General features: G+C 48.8%; 1 protein-coding gene across 1 annotated transcript; it reads left to right on the forward strand.

The window, feature by feature from the left end:
- Positions 1-347: 347 nt before the first annotated feature.
- LOC133282208 (olfactory receptor 5AP2-like) lies at positions 348-1307 on the forward strand. Its single transcript, XM_061478271.1, has one exon. The coding sequence runs from the start codon at positions 348-350 to the stop codon at positions 1305-1307; it is 960 nt and encodes a 319-aa protein (XP_061334255.1).
- Positions 1308-10539: the final 9232 nt, after the last annotated feature.

The following is a 10539-nucleotide window of genomic DNA, read 5'->3' on the forward strand; positions in this document are numbered from 1 at the left end:
ATACAAATTGCCTTCAAATTGAAAGTGAATATAGATCTGAATCTTTGCTCAAACCTGAAAACACGTGTGCCTGAGTAACTCCGGTGTTTTAACTATTCCACCACAGAAAAACAAAAATGCCCCTTTTTGCTTCAAGAAACTCCATGTTCTGTTCTAAACACCTTATCTGAAAAACATAAAATAGATATAATTTTGGTTAGAAAATAAAATGGAAAATTCTATTTGCAGTTATTCTATGGCAGTTAAAATGGTCACTGATTGGAGTTAGATATGGTCCACATCTCAATGTCCATTTTTGATCAGTTTGATGTTTCTCTTCCTTTTGCCTCAGGAGGTAACACCTGGTCATGAGAGGAAATCACACACAGACTAAATTTATCCTCTTGGGAATTGCAGACAGCCCATGTGAGCAGACTCCTCTTTTTGTCTTGTTTCTAGTGATTTACATTGTCACTCTGGTGGGGAACTTTGCCATTTTCACATTGGTTCGGGTGTCTCCCAGCCTCCACACCCCCATGTACTTCTTCCTCGCCCATTTTGCCTTCACTGACATCTGCTATTCCACAGTCATCTCCCCCAGGATGCTGGCAGACCTGTTATCAGAGGACAAAACCATTTCTTTCACTGGCTGCATGACGCAGTTCCTCACTTTTGCTTTCTTTGCTACTATTGAGTGTCATCTCCTGGCCATGATGGCCTATGACCGGCACGTTGCTATCCGCCAGCCCCTGCTTTATGTGACCATCATCTCCAGCCGTGTCTGCTGGCAGCTGATAGCATCATCCTACCTATTCGCCTTCCTCAGTGCCATCGTCTACACATGGTGCGTGTTTGGAGGTTCCTTCTGTGGTCCCAACCGCATCGACCACTTCTTCTGTGATGTTGTCCCTGTTCTAAAGCTCGTGTGCTCTGACACCCACAGCAGTGAGATGGTCATCTTTGCCTTTGTCACCATCAACGTGGTGGGCACGAGCATGGTCATTTTACTCTCCTACATCTCTATTCTCTGTACTGTGCTAAGGGTGTGCTCAGCACAGAGCAGGGCCAGAGCCTTCCACACCTGTGCCTCCCATTTGATGTCTGTTTCCTTGTTCTTCGGGACATCATTCTTCATGTACCTACAACCTCCCTCTAGTCACAGGAGCCTGGATAAGGTGGCCTCCATCATCTACACAATGGTCACCCCCATGCTCAACCCATTCATCTACAGCCTGAGGAACAAGGAGGTGAAGGGGGCTCTGCTGAAGTGCAGGAGAACATTCTTCAGCCACTGGCAACATAGAAGAGTTCTGTCATCTGGGACATGAACAGTCCATGGGCAGTGTGAAAGCCAATGGGGCACTGAAATACTGAGATTTTCCACTGATACTCATGACTTTATGGAAGTTCTTCCAGAGTTTCTGCACAAAAGTCTATGATAATACTGAATGAGAAACAGACCCCCCAAATCACACCATTCTTGGAAGAAAACCAAGAGGAGATTGAGCCTCAAAGTTCATTTCACTTCGCAGGCCCGCTCCTAGAAGAAGAAATTACCCTCAATAATACCAGGCCTCTTTTCCTCACAGGAAACACCAATCAGCTTTATTCATATTTAACATTTGTCATTCATAAATGAGTATTTTCATTGCAAGATTCTTGACCTTGTTCCTCAGCTCCAGTAGAGTTCCTCACTCTTACCTGTGAGTTCTTTGTTAAAGCTGCTGGGGTGAGAGGAAAGAGGCAGTGTAGTTTTACATTTGCTTGCTGAAAAAGAGTCAGAGAAAAGGCTTCAAAAGATTGATTGCATTTGTTTGTGCCTTCCAAAGAGAAGAAGTTGTTGGGAATCAAGCTCTCAAGCTGCACCTTTGAATATCATGAGGAATCCCACCCCAGTCTGCAGCTTCACAATAAATTTCACTTCAAAGAAGAAATTGTAGACAATATAATTCATAATACAGGATGGTGAACTGTGTTGATACTTCTCAGTGTGAAGGACAATTTGGGCACATCAGGGGGTCTCCCATTCATTTTAAGTGGAGTTTTACATTCATTTGCAGTGCTGTTTACTTCAATAGTGAGAGAAACGGAATTCCAGCTGGACATCAGCACACACATCCCATGTCCATGCCCAGCTCATGCTAAAGCCCACCAGGAAACCAAACTGTCTATTTCATATAAGAATTAATTCTGTAGAAAGCTTCCATAGATGAAACACAATGCTGAACAGAATCAATGGTAATTGAGAGCTTTCTGGGTCTGAAAGAAGCCAAAGCACACTGATGGGGGAAAATATCTTTCCTTTAGCTGTTGTGACTGAGAATTAACTTATATTTGGAAAGTATGTGGATGGTGAAGAGACTGTTTATGTGCTCTGAAAAACAATGATATGAAAGGAGACTGTCTTAGGTATAAGGGGAACGTGGCTTCTACCTGCAGTCAATGAAGGAGCCAGACCCTACATCATTAAATGCTATAGAATTTGCAGGACAGAAACCTTTGATATCAGAGAACTTCCTTTAAAAACTTCACCAAACCTTGTTTTCTTCCAATCTATTTTATTGGATATTTCTGCTTAGACTATAGGTATGGAATCATGCAGCTTCAAAAAGCCCAAGTTTGACCTCAAAATAGAGGTACTGGAGAAACACAACTGTGAAGTCCAGCAATACATGAAACAGGCTTGAGGTTTTGGAAATACATTTTATACTGAGATCATCATTGCATGATTCTGCTTCAATCTTTGCAGAGAAAGGGTCTACATAATGCAGAAACTCCTGACTGTAGACACAAAATTCCCACACCAAATACATACCAGATTTCCTATCAATCCAAGTCTAATATTTTACCTGGTAAAGGAGAAGTCACTATGAACCAGAGAATGACACTTGTATATAGGGTTCAATTCATTATTCTATTTCCCTCACTGAGAACACTACCTCCTATTTTGCCCATGCAGGGACATGGTCCAGATGGAAAGCAATAGCCAAAGCAGTGAGCACTGCTGGGTGCAGAGCATGATGGGTTCTCCTCTGCAGGAGCCTGGAGACTGCCACAGGGTTGGTCTCATTCATCTCTTTAAAGAGAGGCAAAGGGGAACACTCTGGTGTGCAGGGACCATCCCACAGAATCTGAGCAAGAGAAGTTAGGCAGAACAGAGACCTGGGCCAAGTTCAGACAAGACTCCAGAGCATCAGGCAAGTTGGTGATGAGGAGGCAGGTCCAAGAACAAAACGGGTCAATACAGAAGAAGTCAACAACCTGCTCAGGATCAGGTTCAGCAATGGCTAGGGAGATCCATTAGCAAGCCTAGGTCACCATGAAAGGATTCCATAGGTGTGCACAACGCCTGCTAAACTGGAAACCACAATGCCTTTAATAAAACTCAAACTCCCTGGGCTGAGGTTAAATAGAGATGGAGGTCAAATATGCAGAGGGTAGGGATGGAGCTGCAACTGAGGCTGCTCATGTGGATGAAGGCCTCTTAGTTCACCCTGGGATAATTCATCATTGCCTGGAAGTGTCCATTTCTCGACCTTGAGTACAGTGGAAGCCCAGAGTCAGCAGCTCAACTGTTGGACATCCAGGTACTTCATAAAATCATAGAACAGTTAGGGCTGAAAAAGACCTTAAGATCATCAAGTTCCAAACCCCCTGCATTGGGCAGGGACACCTCACACTAAACCATGTCAACCAAGGCTCTGTCCTTGAACACCACCAGGGATGGAGCTTCCACAAGTTCCTTGGGCAATCCACTCCAGTGCCTCACCACCCTCACAGTAATGAACTCCCTCCTTAGAGCCAATCTAAACTTACCCTGTTTAAATGTTAACCCATTAGCCCTTGTCCTATCACTACAGTTAATAATGAAGAGTCCCTCCCCAGCATCCTTATAGGCCCCCTTCAGATACTGGAAGGCTGCTATGAGGTCCCCATGCAGTCTCCTCCAGGCTGAAGAGCCCCAACTTCCTCAGCCTATCTTCAAACAGGAGGTGCTCCAGCCCCTGATCATCCTCATGGCCTCCTCTGGATTTACCATGTAGATAGCCACACTGGGGATGGAAAACTGGGCTCTCAAGTGTCCACAGAGGGACAGCAGCAAATCCAGAGGGGGAGCCCCTTGTGCATCATGTTCCATTTTGGGACCCTCTGTAAGATCTGAAATGGCTCTAAACTCATTCTGTGGCCAAGAACAGACAAAAAAACTTTGCATTCCCCACAGGTGTGTCAGAAACACCACGAAAGCTGCTCATCAGTGCTGCTGTGTAGCTGTGATAAGGGATGGCTCAGCAACTCCATGACTCTCAGATGCCCAAGCACCACAATGCCTTTCAGAGCTGATTTCACACCCTTTGATTTTCCTTTCCTTTGTTTTCCTCTGGGAAAGCATGAGCAGCCCTGGAGGCTTCCTCCCAGGAGAGCACATGCAACTCTATTTACAGCCCCAGCACCACAAGCTGGGCTCTTGGAGTCTGGCAGGAGCTCACCTCTTCACATCAGGTACTTAACAGAGCTGATGCCGGCACGTAGATGTAGATGTACTCTGCTGCACTGGGGATAAACCCTTGGCTCCCATCACTGAGTGGCAGAGGGAAGGCACAGGAGGTAACACCAACACAAAGCAGAGCTTCACCTGCACTGAGGTAGTGGGCTTGTGTCTGCATGTTCTAGTTGCCTCTTTAGCAAAGCTGTGTCAGAAAACAGCCTTACCAATGTGGGTTTTCCTTATGATAAGATGGAGCAATGTCTGATGCAGGTTATTTTTCTGTTACATAGGCAGCTTAAGCAAGATACACTGATTTATTCAAGAGTTAAATGAGGATGAATCTTATTCTGTTATAAAGAAATGCAACAGTTCAGATTGTCAGCAGAATATAGTCACTAAGAAATCAGCCTTTGGAATCAGCACATTTTAACATCAACTCAGCTTTCAAGCATTGGCAGCAGCTCTGTGATAGATCATCAAATCTGCCCAGAGGTCAAAATGACCCGCTGTTTGATGTTACAACAGAACAATTGATGGGAACTGGGTGATTTGCTAGTATAGGCATTCAAGTGCAAATGGGGCCAGACGTTTGTCTGAAATCCATGCGTACTGCCTGGGAAGCCATGCAGAGGGCGTGCACGGCGCCCCCCACCCCCTGGTACATGTCCATTAAACAGGGAAAAGATGAAACATTTTCTGATTTTGTGGATAGACTAACCACAGCCATAGGGGATACTCCAGATTATATGAGGGGTCCGTTGTAGCGCCAGTGTGTCATGGAAAATAGCAACACCTACACAAAAAGTATTTTAGTTACCGTACCTGCAGATGCCACCATAGAACTTATGTTAGAACGCATGAGCAGGGTGCCAGTAGGAGCTCAGGCACTACTTGTAGAAACTGTTAAAGAGATGGGAAAAGAGATAGCTCAGGCACAGAGGGAGGCAGCTCAGGCACAGGTACAGGCTTTTGCAGCGCTGGGTCCTCTCCGGTCCAACAACATAGTGCCGGCCCAACCAAGACATGAATGCAAGCCGCTGCTTTGTTGCTTCCGATGTGGTGGAAGACATTTGAAACGAAACTGCAGAAGGACTGTCTGGTGCTCTAATTGTCACCGAAACAGCCACAGCACAGAAGCCTGCAGCTGTTTGGGAAACGGACAGGCGAGCGCGAATGGCCGCCGCGCGCAGATAACAATTGCGGCCCCTGTTCAGGCCGCCGCCCAGTGGCCAGCGCCAAGGGCGACACCATCTGCCGGGAGCTGTGGCCCGCAGCCGGCCTACAGCCCGCCACAAGAGGGAGCCTCGGCTTGGACCTGGCAACCGCAGTAGATGCGACCCTCATTGATCAACGGCCGTGTAAGATCCCCACCGCAGTCCGGGGAACACTAATGATCAATGGACAGGCCCATGGAGCATTGCTGCTTGGGCGATCCTCCAGTGGACTGAAGGGTCTGTTTTATATTACCTGGACTGATTGATGCAGACTTTACTGGAGAAATTTGCATGGTAGCTCAAATGTCATTTCCTCCGATTCATATCCCTGAAGGGAGTAAAATTGCCCAGCTAGTCCCCTTGCCACAATTAACTGCTGCAATGCAAGATACTGGCCCACTGGCCAAGCGTGGGTCCCAAGGATTTGGCTCCACGGGAGGCCTTGTTATGTTAACTGTCCCAATGACCACCAGACCTGTTGTTGACTCCACATGGTCTCGAGGGAATCAGCGTCTAAATCTACCAGCATTACTGGACACTGGAGCCGATATCACCATAATAAACACTGACAAGTGGCCACACTGGTGGCTGTGCCACCCTACCTTTGGCGGGGTTGAAGGCGTTGGCGGTACTGCTTCTGTGCAACGCACCTCTGATTTAATACAGGTGGCCATCGATGGTCAGGTTGCCTCCATCTATGCAACCATCATTTCGTTGCCGACTGGGGTTAATGCCCTAATCGGCCGAGATGTGCTAGACCAGCTGGGACTGGTGCTGACTAACCAACATTTTTAGGAGCGGTCGCTGCACTATGGACTTTCCCAATCCAGCTCACATGGACTACTAACACTCCGGTGTGGGTCGAGCAGTGGCTGCTGAAAAAGGAAACTCTAGAGCAAGCGCAACTTTTAGTGCCGGAACAATTACAACAGGGACATCTACGACCTTCCATGAGCCCTTGGAATATGCCGATTTTTGTTATAAAAAAGAAAACAGGAAAATATAGACTGCTACAGGATTTGAGAGCTGTCAATGCACAGATACAAGCGATGGGTGCCTTGCAGCCAGGACTGCCCAACCCTGCTATGCTCCCTGAGGGTTGGCACCTGCTGATTATTGATCTCAAAGATTGCTTTTTCACAATTAAGCTGCATCCACTAGACACCGCACGATTTGCCTTTACCTTGCCAATGCCAAATAAAGCAGCACCTTTTCGCCGTTTTGAATGGACTGTATTGCCACAGGGCATGAAAAATAGCCCTGCCCTGTGTCAACTGTTTGTGGCCAATGCGCTTCAGCCCCTTCACCGAATATGGCCAGGAACATTAATTTATCACTCTATGGACAATATTCTATTCGCCCAAAATCAACCCTTCACTACGGACCAAGAGACTCTACTGGAGCAGCAACTGAGCAAGCATGGACTCGTTATCGTGGCTGAAAAAATTCAGCGCGGCCCTGCCTGGAAATATTTAGGCTGGCATATTACGGAGGGCCAAGTACGACCGCAAAACCTGCAACTTCACATTCAAATATCAACCTTACATGAGGCACAGCGCTTACTTGGAGATATACAATGGCTGCGTCCTGTCGTGGGCATCTCCAGCATTCACAGGCGTTACAAGTCAGCCTGCTGTCTCAGGCTGCGGACCTGAAGGTAGAACAACTGCAATCCACCACCTTGCGCTGGATCAGCCAGCAAGAATGGATCAAGATACCAAAAAGGAGTGAGCGCCCGCTGGCCAATGCAGTAACGATTTTTACAGACGCTGGAAAGAAGTCTCGGCGTGCCGCAGCGACCTGGATGCAGAATGAGAAATGGCACCAGCAGATATTGTCCGTGGAAGCAGAGGACTCACTGCAAACCTTAGAACTAGCAGCGGTCGTTTGGACCTTTCTGAACTGGCATCACACAGAAATAAATGTAATCTCTGATTCTATGTACGTCACAGCTGTGGTTCAGCGCATTGAGGATGCTAGACTCAGAGAGTGTCAGAACCAGCAGTTGTTTGACCTGCTGCGTCATCTGCAGGCGGCCAGTCACCGGCGGGAGTGGGCTTACGCCATCATCCACATACGGAGTCATAAATGGTCACAGAGGTTGGGGGAAGGCAATGATAGAGCAGATCAATTAGTTTCCATTGCTGCACCCCTGAGCAACTTCATAAAGGCCAGGGAGGCCCACAACACTTTTCACCAGAATGCCAAGGGACTACAGCCCAGACAGGAGAAAAGGGTTCCCATGTAGTATGGCATCTAACTAGCTGCTTTGCCGTTATGGGAGTACCTCAGCAAATAAAAACGGACAATGGGCCTGCCTATGTAGGTGAGAGAATGCACCAATTTTGTCAACAATGGGGAGTCAAACACGTGACTGGCATTCCCCATTCACCAATGAGACAGGCAAAAGTTGAGCGGGCGAATCAGACCCTGAAACGGTACCTTGAAAAGTTCAGTGACGTTCCTGACGTGCAAGAAAGACTGTCTAAGGCATTGTTTGTTTTGAATTACTTGTGCATTTTTACAGATCAGGACTCTCCCCCTGCTCAAGTTGTCCTGGGTTCAGCAGTAGCAGTCATGTTTCTCCTTCTTGGTAGCTGGTGCGGTGCAGTGTTTTGACTTTCGGCCTGGGAACAGAACTGATAGTGATGTTTTGGTTTGGCCAAGGACTTTGTGAGCCTCATGCTCTGCCAGGGAGGAAGGGAAGCCGGGAGGAAGCAGAGACAGGACACCTGACCCAAACTGACCAAAGAGGTATTCCATACCACAGCATGTCATGCCCAGGAGGTAACTGGGAGTTAGCCGGAAGGGCTGGGAGACTGCAGGGTTGGAGGAGGTATCGGTCGGAGCTTGGTCGGGCTTGGGGGGCAAGTTATCGGTCAGCTGGTGCTGAGGTGTTGTATTCTCTTCCCTTGTTATTTCCTTTATCATTATTATCATTGGTGGTAGCAGTAGTGATTTGTGTTATACCTTAGTTACTAAACTGTTCTTATCTCAACCCGTCGGACTTGCATTCTTTTCGATTCTCCTCTCTGTCCCTCCGGGAGCAGGGGGAGGGCAAGAAAGGGGGGGGAAGTGAGCGAACGAGTTACCTGACTGGGTTTAAACCACGACAGTTCTTTTGGCGCCCAACGTGGGGCTCGAAGGGTTGAGATAACGACAGATTTGACTGGATTAATAGTCACTAGTCACAATGCTGATTTATTGGCTCTCAGAGTTGTTCTTGTTGATCTCACAGCTTCAGAATGTTGTAACTTACTTAGAGCCGGTATTTGCTGTGTTAGTGTTTATCAAGTGTGGGGCTTGGGCTAAGGTTCTTGTCTCACTGTGCTTTATGGCAATGGCTTGTAATACGGGTGGGCTCTAGCAGCAGGGCGGGACGGACGTGGCTGTGGACTTGTACCTGGCCGTCCGGCTGCTCTTCACCGCCCTGGCCCTCACCCTACTCTCCATCTTCGTGAGGCTGCGGGGAGCCGAGGGGGAGCGGCCCCGGGAGCCGGCGTCAGCCAAACCGGCCCAGGAGAGCGGCCCCAGGGACCGAGTGGTGGCGGGAGCAGGGCTGGAGGCCGCAAGGGGACGGCTGCCAGTGGAGGAGGTTGGGGCGATCGAGGAGCGGAAGGAGGCGGCTGCCGAGCAGCGGGAGAAGGTGGCGAAGGAGCCGAGCCCCGCGGAAGAGCCGAGCCCCACGGCGGAGCCCAGCCCCGCGACAGCCAAGAGCATTTCCCAGAAGCCGCCCGCCAAGCCCCAGGAGGACACAGGAGACCACGCAGGGTTTCCCAGCAAGGCAGAGGAGGAAGAGCTGGACTCAGGAAAAGAGAAGCTGGCGGTGAGAGAGCCGGCAAGCACAGCGGCTACACCAGCCCCAGTGACAAGTACAGCAGCATCAACTGAGAGTTCTGAAGGTTTTGAATGGCCTTTGGGTGTCCTTGGGACCTGCCTGCTGATTGTGACGGGGATCAGCATGTTGGCACACACACAGGCTGTGCCCTACCCACAACCATTTTGTCTGATCTCAAAAGTTAAGCAGTCAGGTTTGGGTCTTGTCTGGGGTTAGACGAGGATATAGGGGGACCAAAAGGTTTTCTCCAAGGCTGGACAGTCATGAGTGGCAGGGTGTGTGGGACAGTACGGGCAAGTATCTAGTCCACTGGGCCCCTCCAGTGCTTTGGAAGCATCGGAGATGGAAGGCAGCTGTGTGGAGTCCCCAGCAACAAGCTGCAGAAACTGCTGAAGGGGACAGTGAATTATTTTGAGCCTGGTGGGCCCATGGCACTTCAGGCCATCAGAGCAGAAATGCAACATAGAGATGGACTCATGATCGAGGGGTGGACTTAACAATGGACACTATTGCCCAGGTTATTCATGAGTGTGAACACTGCACACAGTCTCTCCTGCTCTGACTGTTACAAGAGATGGAGCCTGACGTCACGGACCAGATGGACTCAGCAGCTTTATAGGGACTGGTCCATGCACTAAGATAAGAGTATATTGAAAATGTGGGATCTGAGCATGACGTGAATGGTATGGAATAAGGGGTGGATAATGTCCTGGGTTCAGCAGTAGCAGTCATTTTTCTCCTTCTTGGTAGCTGGTGCAGTGCAGTGTTTTGACTTTCGGCCTGGGAACAGAACTGATAGCGATGTTTTGGTTTGGCCAAGGACTTTGTGAGCCTCATGCTCTGCCAGGGAGGAGGGGAAGCCGGGAGGAAGCAGAGACAGGACACCTGACCCAAACTGACCAAAGAGGTATTCCATACCACAGCACGTCTTGCCCAGGAGGTAACTGGGAGTTAGCCAGAAGGGCTGGGAGACTGCAGGGTTGGAGGAGGTATCGGTCGGTGCTTGGTCGGGGCTTGGGGGG

Source organism: Pezoporus flaviventris, unplaced genomic scaffold (genome assembly GCF_033815535.1).
Source record: "Pezoporus flaviventris isolate CSIRO_AGI_PZ_B2104156 unplaced genomic scaffold, CSIRO_AGI_Pfla_v1 ptg000116l, whole genome shotgun sequence".
Classification (NCBI taxonomy): domain Eukaryota; kingdom Metazoa; phylum Chordata; class Aves; order Psittaciformes; family Psittacidae; genus Pezoporus; species Pezoporus flaviventris.